General features: G+C 33.6%; 1 protein-coding gene across 2 annotated transcripts; it reads right to left on the bottom strand.

Annotated features, from left to right (window-relative positions):
- Positions 1-450: 450 nt before the first annotated feature.
- On the bottom strand, positions 451-6,262 carry LOC129304162 (uncharacterized). 2 transcript variants are annotated; one of them, XM_054943850.1, is made up of 3 exons: positions 5,890-6,262; positions 1,196-1,261; positions 451-647 (listed from the first exon to the last, which is right to left on the bottom strand). In XM_054943850.1, the coding sequence occupies exons 1-3, from the start codon at positions 6,245-6,247 to the stop codon at positions 613-615; spliced, it is 459 nt and encodes a 152-aa protein (XP_054799825.1). In that variant the 5' UTR covers positions 6,248-6,262; the 3' UTR covers positions 451-612. The 2 variants fall into 2 exon arrangements, with proteins under 2 accessions (XP_054799825.1, XP_054799826.1); XM_054943851.1 differs by lacking the exon at positions 1,196-1,261 and having other exon boundaries at positions 454-647.
- Positions 6,263-14,487: the final 8,225 nt, after the last annotated feature.

Here is a 14,487-nt window from a genome sequence, read left to right on the forward strand (position 1 = left end):
CTGATTTAACTTGTTAGACTATAAAAATTGAGATTTAATGACCTTTTTAGTTTTACATTCCATAGTAATGTTAAGGGAGAATACAATTAATTAAGCTCATTTTAATACGATTAAATATTACAAGATTCATTGATAATTAAATCAACATGACAAAATGACAGTTAATTGTATTATCATTTTGCTATACTCCGCTATTAATGTAACTTATGATATTTAATTGTGTTGTGTAACACCCTCAAATTTACAAACTGATTTTTCGCAAGTTATTAATTCAAGAAATCATTTTTTTTTTCATTGAACCCTTATCATACCCTTATCATGGTAGAAAAATTTCTACCATGATACATCCAAGACAATATACCACAGGTCTTAAAATATCTCAAAAAGCAATCAGAACTATGAGGGACAGACATGATCCTCATAGCATGTTATTTAAATTAGGTCATGAATCAAAAGGGACAGACATAATCCTCTTGGACATATAAATGCATTTAATAAAAAGGATTAGAGTTTACATGCTCCATAGACAAGATATATCCTAAGTTGGCACAAGATACATTGTATAATCCAAAATAAGAGGCAACGTAAAAGATGGTGTCTCATACACCATAATTACACCTCTGGTGCTTTCTCGGCCGGATTCGCTCCTGTAAAAATATTAACCACGGGGAATGAGACTTAAAAGTCTCAGTAACCAAAAATTAATATGTAATGATGCATGCGGATGTAACTAATCATGCGATTGCTAAGTGGGCACACAAAACATTTAACCGAACAATATTTTCAAACAAACTGAACAAGTATTTAATTGCATGACTGCACCTTATATCCTCCTTTCACCATGCTCGGACGCCAAATCACCCGGCCAAAGGTGAGTTGGACCAAGCGACACGCCACTCATTGGGTCCAATGAGGGCTTACCACGTGGTAATAATTAACCGAACAGAAATTCCCATTAACACCATACATTAAAATACCCTGACAAGTCATGCATCATTCAAATATCCAAACAGGAATATATCCGAACAATAATATCTCATCATGATAAACAAAAATAAATTTTTAACCCACTTGGCAATAATTTCAAACAAGTATATACAGTATTTATTTTCAATAATTCATAATTTTTCCAAACAACAAAACAACACATAACCATTCACAAACACACTCATCACAACACATTAATAATGGTTACCTTGTGTCTTGAATAACAAGTTCCCCTTCACAACTCCTTTTTCACCACTATCTTTGTCAATATAATCTACATAATTATTTCACAATACTATATATTAATTTTACATTAAAATAAATAACTCTAATTTAAAGAGTTAGAAAGTCTTAAATCTATAGTCCATATTAACACTAATTTAAGATTTATGCCTTATTTAACTTCCCAAATTCTTTTCTAAAATTCTCGTACCCTAATGAACTATTTTTTTTTATCCTCAATTCACTTCTAGTATCGCAATTTCATCCTTCTACATTCTAAAAATTCATCTAAAAATAAATTAAAAATTTTAGAATTATCCTGAAGCCTCAAATCACCTTTCTATAACCTCAAAAATACCTATTCATACTTAAATAAATATTTAATAATCATAGATTTATCCCTACATCTCAGATTCCACATAAATTCAACCATATAGATCTAGATTTTAACTCAAAAATTCTTAAACATGAGTTTCAACCTTAAGAAAATATTCTATAATATTTACTATATCCCTAAGAATTTTAACCTATATTTTTAATCCATCATATCATCAGATTAACTATCCTATAGAAAAATCCTAATCAAAATATTTACTCTATCCTACAAAATAATCATATCACTAGAAAGCTAATATTATTTAGAAAATAACTATAAAATTAATTTTGTAATTAAATAAATTTTTAAATGCTAATCTAAACAGGAAAGTTAGAACATACCTGAAGAAAAAGAAAATAATCCCCCCTTGCGAGAAAACGCCGAGCAACGTGAGAGGAAGAGAGAAAAATAATATAAAAATGGGATTGTGAGTCCCAAAATTATATTAAAAAAAAACTATAGGTTTGAATTTAATTATTCAAACCTTTGGGCCCAAAGTTGCAATTTTCTCTAAATTGCATCTTAGCCTCTCATGCTTCCTAATGCACACACCCCCTCCTTTTTATACATGAAGGCACCTCTTCTCTTCCCTCATCTAACCAATGTGGGACTTAGAAACAACAACCTTCCACCCCCCCTTTTTTTGTTCCTTCTACCTTCTCTTTTTTTTTTAACACACACATAAAAAAATTATTTATGTATTATATCTTAACTAAATATTGCTTATGTGGTTTTAAATTTAAATTTTTAAATTCATAATTAAATACCTAATCATAATATTATTTCTAAATAACCTCAAATAATATAAATTCCTATTATTATCATTTTTTTCCTCAAAACCTAAATTCCACAATTTCTTTATTATATAAAAATCAGGATGTTACAATTCTCCCCTCCTTTTAGAAATTTTGTCCTCAAAATTTAATAGATAAGCTTAGAAACTATGTACCTAAGCAAATAAATGTGGATAATCTCGCCTCATACTCTCCTCGGTCTCCCAAGTAGCATCACCTAGGGCTCCACCCTTCCAAATCACCTTCACGAGTCGGATGGTCTTATTGCGTAGTTGTTTGTCCTTAAAGTCCTCAATTCGCTCCGGTTCGGATCTAAAGGTCAAATTCTCCCTCAATTCTACTTCTTCAGGTTCAATAACATGGGAGGGATCCGGGTTGTACTTCTTCAACTGTGATACGTGGAACACATTATGGATACCTGCAATCTGTGGAGGTAATGCAACTCTATATGCAGTAGATCCAATTCGCTCCAAGATCTCATACGGGCCCATAAATCTAGGTGTCAATTTCTTTGCCTTAATGGATCTACCAATGCCTGTCACTGGAGAAACCTTCAAAAATACATGATCTCCTACTTCAAACTCTAACGGCCGTCTCCTCTTATCAGCATAGCTCTTCTGTCGGCTCTGAGCGGTTAGCAATTTTTGCTTAATCATTGCAATCTTCTGGGTGGTTTGCTCTACAATTTCTGGACCAATGATACTCCTCTCACTTAATTCTGTCCAACATAAAGGCGATCTACACTTCCTTCCATACAAGGCCTCATAAGGCGCCATCCCAATACTAGAATGATAGCTGTTATTATAAGCAAATTCAGCTAATGGCAAATGATTATCCCAACTACCTGGTAGTTCAATGGCACAAGCTCTCAACATGTCCTCCAAAGTCTGGATCGTCCTCTCTGTTTGTCCATCTGTTTGGGGGTGGTATGCGGTGCTAAAACTCAGTCTGGTACCCATAGCCTTCTGTAGCGCACCCCAAAAGTTTGAAGTGAACCTTGGGTCACGATCTGACACAATTCTAGAGGGTATACCATGAAGTCTAACTATCTCCTTAATGTATATCTCAGCAAATTTCTCTAATGTAGAGGTAAACTTGATCGCCAAAAAGTGAGCTGATTTGGTGAGTCGGTCTACTATCACCCAAATAGCATCCTTACTCGAGGGTGTTCTTGGCAGTCCAGTGATGAAATCCATAGAAATATCATCCCATTTCCACTTTGGAATATCTAACGGTTGCAGTGTTCCAGCTGGCTTCTGATGTTCTATCTTTATCTTCTGACACGTTAAACATCTAGAAACAAATTCAGTTACATCTTTCTTCATTCCTGGCCACCACCAACCTCGCTTCAAATCATGGTACATTTTAGTTATACCGGGATGAATTGTATATTTGCTCCTATGAGCTTCTTCTAAAAGGATATTCCTCAATCTTGGATCATTAGGTACACAAACTCTACCTTTATACTTCATCACTGTGTCCTCAGAGATGGTAAAATTTGGGGCCTTACCTACCACTATCTCCTTCCTTATATTCCTTAAGTAGTCATCACTTTGCTGTGAGACTCTGAGATCTTCCCAGAATTTGCTCTCAAAGTCTGCTACCTGGAGTGCGGCCATTTGATGTTCAATCACATCTACTGGAACATCATGAAAACTGTTCCATAAATGATATTCATGAACCATCAAATGTGCAGCATGAATAGTCTTTCTACTTAAGGCATCAGCTACCACGTTAGCCTTACCCGGATGGTAATGTAATTCAAAGTCATAATCCTTTAGAAATTCCATCCATCGTCGCTGCCTCATATTAAGCTCTTTTTGATCAAATAAATACTTCAGGCTCTTATGGTCACTGAAGATTTGAAACTTAGATCCATACAAGTAGTGTCTCCATATCTTAGAGCAAACACAACTGCAGCTAACTCCAAATCATGAGTAGGGTAATTTTCCTCGTGTGGTCTCAACTGTCTGGAGGAATAGGCAACCACTCGGTCATTTTGCATCAAAACACATCCTAAACCCTTTAAAGAAGCATCAGTGTACAGAGTGTACGGCACCACAGGGTCAGGAATAGTCAATACTGGAGTAGTGGTTAACCTCTTTTTCAATTCTTGGAAAGCAGCTTCACATTTGTCAGTCCAAATAAATGGGGCATCCTTCTTAGTTAGCTTAGTTAAGGGCATCGCAATTTGCGAAAATCCCTTAATAAAGCGACGATAATAACCTGCTAGACCTAAAAAGCTTCGTATCTCTGTAACAGATTTTGGCTGTTCCCACTTCATCACTGCATCAATCTTGCTAGGATCCACCGCAACTCCATCTCTGGACACAACATGGCCCAAAAACTTTACTTCTTGGAGCCAAAATTCACACTTGCTTAATTTGGCATAAAGCTTATGTTCCCTCAAAACTTGCAAGACGATTCTTAAATGTTCACCATGAGCCTCCTCATCCTTTGAATAAATAAGAATGTCATCAATAAACACTACTACAAACTTATCTAAATAGGGTCGAAAGATCCTATTCATGTAATCCATGAATACCGCAGGAGCATTCGTAAGTCCAAACGGCATCACCATGAATTCATAATGCCCATATCTCGTCCGAAATGCTGTCTTAGGTATATCCTCTGCTCTCACTCTCAATTGGTGGTACCCTGACCTTAAGTCAATCTTTGAGAAAACTGCGGATCCCACAAGCTGATCCAGCAAATCATCGATTCTCGGAAGTGGATATTTGTTCTTGATGGTTACTTTGTTCAATTGTCTATAATCAATGCACAATCGGAGGCTTCCGTCCTTCTTCTTTACAAAAAGGACTGGAGATCCCCAAGGTGAAACACTCGGTCTGATGAAACCCTTCTCAAGTAGCTCTTCGATTTGCTTTTTCAGTTCCGCTAACTCTGAAGGGGACATCCGATAAGGAGCCTTAGAAATTGGCCCTGTACCGGGTACCAATTCAATTGAGAACTCTACCTCGCGCTTTGGGGGTAAACCGGAGACTTCGTCTGGAAATACATCCGCAAATTCTTTGACAATTGGGATATTCTTCACGCCTTCATCAATCTCAGCTTGGATAGAGAAGAAAACCATGTAGGCCTGGCAACCCTTCTTCATACATCTATCAACTTGCGCCGCCGACAAGAAAACATGATCTTGAGTCTCGACTGGGGTCACCGACAAAGAAGATAAAGACACACTCCTCTCTCTACAATCTAGGATAGCACCATTTGCAGCCATCCAATTCATTCCCACAATTACATCCATACCTCTCAGTGGTAGGATAATTAAGTCCATAGTTGTTTTCCTATTTTTAAACTCGACTACTAGGTTAAGGCATGCCTTAGCGGTCCTCACAGATTCTCCCGCAGGAGTAGACACATTCATATCAAAAGGTAAAATACACACAGGCAAATCAAGGTTCTTTACACAAGTTTCAGAAATAAAAGAGTGTGTAGCACCCGAATCAAATAGTGCAACAATATCATGATGAAGGATTTTGATGTTACCTCTAATGGCATCTGGGGAGTTCATGGTGTCCTGAGTAAGAGCAAACACACGACCAGAGACAGTAGGATGTTGGGAAGGGTTCTTCATATTTGAGCCCTGGTTGTCCCCACAAAACTTTGCAATGTGACCGGGTTTCCCACAAATGTAACAGATCCAGCACTGTCCGAAATGACGACGCCCGCATTTAGTGCACTGTTGAGAGCTCGCTGTACTCGGGGCAGGGGTAGATACTGTTGGGCTCCTCTGTGACCCGTAATAACTACTATGATAGCTCCTCTGTCCTTGGCCCCTTTGAAATGGACCCTTCTGCCTTCCTTGGTTCCATGAGCTACTCGAACCCTGATGGTTTTTCTTCATAATGCCTCCGGTGGGTCGAGGTAGGTTGGGGGTCTACTATATGAATAACCCCTCTTCTCTCTCTCAACCTCCTTCTTACTGCGAGCTACTACTTGTAGTTTTATGCACATTTCATCATAATCTCGGATATCTAGATGAGCCAATTGTTCCCTCAATTCTGGTCTAGCCTTCTCCAATAAGCGCTTAGCCTTCCATTCGGAATCATCCCTATACTGCAGGTACGTGGAGTATCTAGATAACTCCTGAAACTTAGCAATGAATGTGTCCTCATCGAGGTTCCCTTGCTTAAAGGCATGGAATTCCGCTTCCTTCTCAGACCTTAACTCTGATGGAAAGTAATGCCTGAATAATTTTTCCTTGAATTCCTCCCAGGTGAGTGTAGAATCATCCCTGGGCCCTGCTGTCTCCCACCAATCTCTTGCTCCTTTCACTAGGAGCACTAATGCTACTTGTACTTTTTGATTGCTGGTGCATGTGACTACTCGAAAGATGGATTCGAGTCTCTTCACCCATTCCTCTACCACGGATGGTTTAAGGTTACCATCAAACGTAGGAGGGTTAAACTTCCTAACAGTTTCCCACACATCAGTAATGGTCGGTGGGGCTCTCTGTTCCTCCTGCCTAATTTCTTTCCTTCTAGACTCATGATCTCTCAGAGTGGCAGGATGTGAGGAACTGCCTTCCCCCACATGACTCTCAACATGAGCCCTATCTCCATTTTCAGTTACCTTTTGCCTCTTTAGCTCCGTCAACTCTTGTTCGTATCCTTGAACCTTGTCTGTTAATGTTTTTTACAAGCATTCTTAATTCCGCCAAGTCAGGCTCCTCATTTGGCAGTGGCGGTGGCAGGTGCTCATGTTGGAATCCTGAGTTACCACGAGTAACAGGCATTTTCTCTCCCCTCCTAAAGGATACAAGATATAAATAATAAAATTAGCCTAGCTATATCATGGCCATACAATGAGAAGCACCATAACAATGTATATTGCCAACCGACTATATGCTCTGATACCAATATGTAACACCCTCAAATTTACAAACCGATTTTTCGCAAGTTATTAATTCAAGAAATCATTTTTTTTTCATTGAACCCTTATCATACCCTTATCATGGTAGAAAAATTTCTACCATGATACATCCAAGACAATATACCACAGGTCTTAAAATATCTCAAAAAGCAATCAGAACTATGAGGGACAGACATGATCCTCATAGCATGTTATTTAAATTAGGTCATGAATCAAAAGGGACAGACATAATCCTCTTGGACATATAAATGCATTTAATAAAAAGGATTAGAGTTTACATGCTCCATAGACAAGATATGTCCTAAGTTGGCACAAGATACATTGTATAATCCAAAATAAGAGGCAACGTAAAAGATGGTGTCTCATACACCATAATTACACCTCTGGTGCTTTCTCGGCCGGATTCGCTCCTGTAAAAATATTAACCACGGGGAATGAGACTTAAAAGTCTCAGTAACCAAAAATTAATATGTAATGATGCATGCGGATGTAACTAATCATGCGATTGCTAAGTGGGCACACAAAACATTTAACCGAACAATATTTTCAAACAAACTGAACAAGTATTTAATTGCATGACTGCACCTTATATCCTCCTTTCACCATGCTCGGACGCCAAATCACCCGGCCAAAGGTGAGTTGGACCAAGCGACACGCCACTCATTGGGTCCAATGAGGGCTTACCACGTGGTAATAATTAACCGAACAGAAATTCCCATTAACACCATACATTAAAATACCCTGACAAGTCATGCATCATTCAAATATCCAAACAGGAATATATCCGAACAATAATATCTCATCATGATAAACAAAAATAAATTTTTAACCCACTTGGCAATAATTTCAAACAAGTATATACAGTATTTATTTTCAATAATTCATAATTTTTCCAAACAACAAAACAACACATAACCATTCACAAACACACTCATCACAACACATTAATAATGGTTACCTTGTGTCTTGAATAACAAGTTCCCCTTCACAACTCCTTTTTCACCACTATCTTTGTCAATATAATCTACATAATTATTTCACAATACTATATATTAATTTTACGTTAAAATAAATAACTCTAATTTAAAGAGTTAGAAAGTCTTAAATCTATAGTCCATATTAACACTAATTTAAGATTTATGCCTTATTTAACTTCCCAAATTCTTTTCTAAAATTCTCGTACCCTAATGAACTATTTTTTTTTTATCCTCAATTCACTTCTAGTATCGCAATTTCATCCTTCTACATTCTAAAAATTCATCTAAAAATAAATTAAAAATTTTAGAATTATCCTGAAGCCTCAAATCACCTTTCTATAACCTCAAAAATACCTATTCATACTTAAATAAATATTTAATAATCATAGATTTATCCCTACATCTCAGATTCCACATAAATTCAACCATATAGATCTAGATTTTAACTCAAAAATTCTTAAACATGAGTTTCAACCTTAAGAAAATATTCTATAATATTTACTATATCCCTAAGAATTTTAACCTATATTTTTAATCCATCATATCATCAGATTAACTATCCTATAGAAAAATCCTAATCAAAATATTTACTCTATCCTACAAATAATCATATCACTAGAAAGCTAATATTATTTAGAAAATAACTATAAAATTAATTTTGTAATTAAATAAATTTTTAAATGCTAATCTGAACAGGAAAGTTAGAACATACCTGAAGAAAAAAGAAAATAATCCCCCCTTGCGAGAAAACGCCGAGCAACGTGAGAGGAAGAGAGAAAAATAATATAAAAATGGGATTGTGAGTCCCAAAATTATATTAAAAAAAAACTATAGGTTTGAATTTAATTATTCAAACCTTTGGGCCCAAAGTTGCAATTTTCTCTAAATTGCATCTTAGCCTCTCATGCTTCCTAATGCACACACCCCCTCCTTTTTATACATGAAGGCACCTCTTCTCTTCCCTCATCTAACCAATGTGGGACTTAGAAACAACGACTTTCCACCCCTCCCTTTTTTTGTTCCTTCTACCTTCTCTTTTTTTTTTTACACACACATAAAAAAATTATTTATGTATTATATCTTAACTAAATATTGCTTATGTGGTTTTAAATTTAAATTTTTAAATTCATAATTAAATACCTAATCATAATATTATTTCTAAATAACCTCAAATAATATAAATTCCTATTATTATCATTTTTTTCCTCAAAACCTAAATTCCACAATTTCTTTATTATATAAAAATCAGGATGTTACATGTCGGGGCACCTAATTCTCCCTAATTCTAAAGTCAATATCAATAGCTAGTTGGTCCAAATAGTTAATGTCTATTTACCCAAAGGAAATAAAGTAGTTTTTATATTGCCTTGCAGATATTATAAACTTCGTTTCATTTGGAATAATTCAAAAAGTTTTACCTACTACTCGTCTATTTCCAAATCCATAATCTGCCATAAAAATAGTGCACCATGTTTATGTTATCTTGATTATTGGCACAAAGACTTGTCTCAATTATACCTACTATAATTGTTTTTTTTTTTCCCTTTTCAAAACCACATTCTGTTTAGGATATTATGTTCCAATGTACATCACATCTAACTTTTCATCATACAAAATTGACCATCTGGTTTTGTCTTTTCTAAACCACGATCACCTTTAGAAATTATGCTGCCCCATGATTTTTTTATCTTACTTTTACTATATATAAACATGACTAACTTGAATATTTCAATAAATAAGAGACATATAAAGAAATCATTTACAAATTAAATTAGAAGTGCTTAGCATGACTTCTAATGAAATTTCGTGCCTTAGAATAATGCACAACCATTATCAGATCAATGAACTACCAAAGGTATGTATCCAAACTTCACCTATATTGAAATTGGATGCATTTCAAGTTTTTTTCCTTCTATTCTAAGCTCTTAATAATTTTCTAAGCACTCCACACAGAAGTCATATTAGTGATGTTAATTTTCTTCATATAAACTTTTATTTGAATTTTTTAGTTTAGATCTTAGTAAAGGAAGAGTTCACTCTGGAATCTTCTGTATTTTCTTGACAATTATCCTTAAGAAGTAGAGAGGGTTTCCAACTACCCACAAGGCCACGTCAAGAACATGTCGGTCGTCCATGGTCATGCTTACCCGAACATTGAGTGGAGGCTTTCAAGTACCAAATTCTTATTCGGTTCTTCGGTTCTCTGTGTGTGTGTGTGTGTGTTTTTTTTTTTTTTTTTGTAAGCTTTTTTAGCTGTTTTTTTTTCTAGTTTAGTTGTCGGCTTGTTGCATAACTATTACACCCTCCATTTAAAAATATAAAATATTTTTTAAGAGGTTCAATGTTTAAAAATATAAAATATTTTTAATATTTCAAGATATAATCATTACCTTTTTTTTAAAGTGCCCCTATTAAATAATTACTTCATATTTATTTGAGAGTGAAACACCTATATACCTATTATTGGGTAAACATACAAAGATAATGCTAGTTTGAAAATAAATAACTACTTTATTGAGATGAAATTTAATTAAAAATATTTTACATTTTTAAATAAAAAAAGTAATTTTTTCTGATTTAATGATATTATAGTTGTGGTCAAAATAATAGTAGTAGTAGGAGTAGGAAAGGCGGCACTTATGAATAGTGTCAATTTATTGCATAATAAAAAATTTCTATTGAAAAATCAAAATATACAGTAGCTATAGGTGCTTTTATATATATATATATATATTTTTTGGTACACAGAGGGCAGAGCCACAAGTGAAATAAACTAAAACTAAGCGTGGGCAAACCAAGCTCAATCTATCCCTATACAGTATATCAAGTGAGCCTTCTGAAGGCTCACTCAACACCTCTAGTCCACATTTTTATGAGAGGCTTCAATTAGCTAACTAATTCGCACTAAAATTTCTTTCACAATAAGTACGTGCCACACGAATATACCAACTAGCATCAATCATAGTTTGGATTTGATGAAGGAATCAATTTTTCACACAAAAATATGACAACATCTGCTTTAATATATGTACAAATGCAATAGAGTCACATTCAATGGGGGTGCATTTATATTGATAATGCCTAAACATTGAAAAAGGGCGCTTTGGAATACTTTGGGACTTGGCCCCCCCCCCCTCCCGGGGGGGTTTTTTTTTACATGGATAAAATTTACATAATCACGCACACTAACTCTAGTCTAATGCATCATGCACTCACTAACACTTCTGCTCCATCATTTGGAGGTTTGATCTCACAAACTCCTCTTAAAAAAAATGTGGAGTGCTTTTTAAAAGATAATCTGATATAAATATATATATAAGTTATTGTATAGCTTGATAAATATTTATTTTAAAGAAGAAAGGGAAAAAGCATATATGACACATATATAATATAAATAAATATTATCCATCACAACTAATAATATTGTGATTTTTTTTCAAAAGATTTACTTAAAATTAAGTTGATGGATATCGAGTACAAAAATTAAGATAATTAAAATTATAAAATAATTTTTTTAAAAATTGAGATGTTGACAACTTTCCTCATTTCTAATGCTTTTTGAAAGATGACAACGGCTTATGAGTAATTATGAGATAAGATAACTTACTGTCAATTTAAATATTTAAAAGAAGGACCTCCTTATTTTGATTAAATTATAAACTTATTTACATTATCCAAAGATAAATAAATTAAAATATTTTTTAAAAAAATTACATTATTTATATGTAAAAGAAATGAGCATTAATTCCAAATACACTATTTATATATTAAAAAAGTTATGCATGTCAGTCAACAACTTTTATAAATATTTTTTTTTTAGCTTTCTTTTATCTTTTTCAATAAGGCTCAACCATTCTACTCTCCTTTTTAGTGCATTCCACGATTTTTTTTATACATATTCAAATTATTTCAAATGATTATCTATCTTTTTTTTCTCAATAAGTGCTACACCTACTTTTTCTCACATTTACTCATTTTGAATTTTATCTTTATGTATATGGCCGCATATCCATATTAACATTCTCATCCTTGTTACTTCAACTTTATGCTTTTGTTGTCATGTTAAAGCCTAATATTCACTATCATATGATATAGTGGTCTTATAGCAGTTTGATAAAACTTTCTTTTAAGTTTATTATGTATTTTATGATTTTAAATAACTCATTTAGCCTTTATTAAATTAAATCACCTAGCTTGTATCTTATGTTCAATATTCCCATCAATTTTTGTATCATGTTAAATAATAACTTTTAAATATCTAAATTTTTTCATTTGTGATATAATTTAATCTCTCAATTTTACTTTCATATTACTATTGACTGACTTTATATCAAAATTATATTGCAAAATATTCTGTTTCACTTCTACTCAAGCTAAAACATTTTGACTCCAATATCTTCCTCCACAACTCAAGTTTACAGTTAATTTCTTTTCTTATCTCCGTAATAAGAACTATATCATCTGTAGAAAGCATGCATTTAGGAATTTTCTCTTGAACATGCTCAATCAAAATATCTAGGATCAAGTCAAATAAATAAGGACTCAAAGATGATCCTTGATGTATCATAATCCTTAAAGGAAAGTCATTTATTTCACTGCCAGATGTTTTTATACTAATTGTTGCCTTCTCATGCATATCTTGTATATCTCTAATATAGGCAACTTGAACTCTTTTTTTTTTTAAGGCTTTTCAAAGAACTTCTCTTAATGCACGGTCATAAGATTTTTTTAAATCGAAGAAACTATATAAATTTTTTATTTTAGTATCGATACTTTTTCATTTTTTTCTTAATAAATAAATTGTTTATAGAGTTGCCCTACTTGATATGAAGCCTAACTAATTTTTAAAATTACCAATATTCAATTTCAACATATGTGAATCACTTTTTGTCATAATTTGACTATATAACTCATCAGTTTAATGTTAGCATGGTTTTGAATCTTAAGTGTCTCTGTATAGCTACAGTATTAGGCTTTTTAGACACGTGGTATCTATAGGCATTAGCTTACGATTCTCTCTCTCCCTCTCTCTCTATAACTACTTCTATATGGAAATTTCTATACAAATGTGAAGCATTGTTGATTGCTAGTAGCTGAATATCACTTTTTTTTTTTCTAAAGAAGAAAATATCCCATGACGTTTGATTGCTAATAACTGAATATTACTTTTTTTCCTAACAGAGAAAATATTCCCATGACGTTAATAACTACATAACTCACATGACATTTGACTTCATTCTTCAAAACAATTAATACAAGTGAGACCAAAAAAAAAAAAAAACTCTTCTAGAAGGGTTGTATTGTCAACTAGTCTAGAAACATTTTTAAGACCTGTTGTATGAGGAATCAATTTAGAAGTCTAATAGTCACAGTAGTTATTTTACAAAAATATCACCACTCATTTTATATATTGTATCCTTTACAACAGGTCTAGAAAGGCCGGAAGCATTGTTGATTGCTAATAGCTGGATATCGCTTTTTCTTCTTTGAAGGAGAAAATATTCCCATGACGTTTGATTGCTCATAATTAACTGAATATCACTTTTTTTTTTCCCTAAAGGAGAAAATATTCCCATGACGTTAATAACTACATAACTCGTATGACATTTGACAACATTACAAGTGAGACAAAAAAAAAAAAAAAAAAAAACTCTTCTGGATCGGTTGTAAACGTTTTTAAGACCGCTTGTATAAGGAATCAATTTAGAAGTCTAATAGTTGCAGTAGTTATTTTCAAAAATAGCACCGCTCATATTCTATATTATATCCTTTACAACAGGTCAAGAAAGGCCGGTTTAAATGACTATTTTTCTACTAGTGATCAATTCACTCATTATTAGTCTTCATGTCTCAAATAAAAATCAGCATCAATAGACCATTCTTAAACGAATGAATGCTTTTTCTTTTTCTTTTTCCATGTCAATCTAGAAAGCCTGGATACTGAATTACGAAAAGGAAGAACTAGTAGTATTCAGACCAGAAGATTCCACAAATTAAAGCAGATGTTAAAAATGGTTTTGATTCCATAATTTGCCAAAGTAACATTGTTGGAAGTCAAAAACCTAAACAGCATGATGTTCAAAGCAGAGGAAGCACTGATTTATCAATTCAACTAATGTAGTTCAGAAGAGTTTCTTCAATGAGACAATTGACTATACCATAATATGGAAAACACCAAATTATATGATAATGTTGTAGGTGAATTACGTATGAGAGGTAAAAGACAAGGTATTGA

This window comes from Prosopis cineraria, unplaced genomic scaffold (assembly GCF_029017545.1).
Source record: "Prosopis cineraria cultivar Desert tree isolate PC_DT_omini unplaced genomic scaffold, ASM2901754v1 PC2, whole genome shotgun sequence".
Taxonomy (NCBI): Eukaryota; Viridiplantae; Streptophyta; class Magnoliopsida; order Fabales; family Fabaceae; genus Prosopis; species Prosopis cineraria.

Excerpts from the sequence above, each read along its gene's own strand:
- LOC129304162 (XM_054943850.1), bottom strand. The coding sequence starts at position 6,247 with ATGAAGAAAAACCATCAGGGTTCGAGTAGCTCATGGAACCAAGGAAGG. Across the intron at positions 1,262-5,889 it reads CTCCCCAGATGCCATTAGAG|ATTATATTGACAAAGATAGT; the intron begins GTAACATCAAAA and ends ATAATTATGTAG. Across the intron at positions 648-1,195 it reads CTTGTTATTCAAGACACAAG|GAGCGAATCCGGCCGAGAAA; the intron begins GTAACCATTATT and ends ATATTTTTACAG.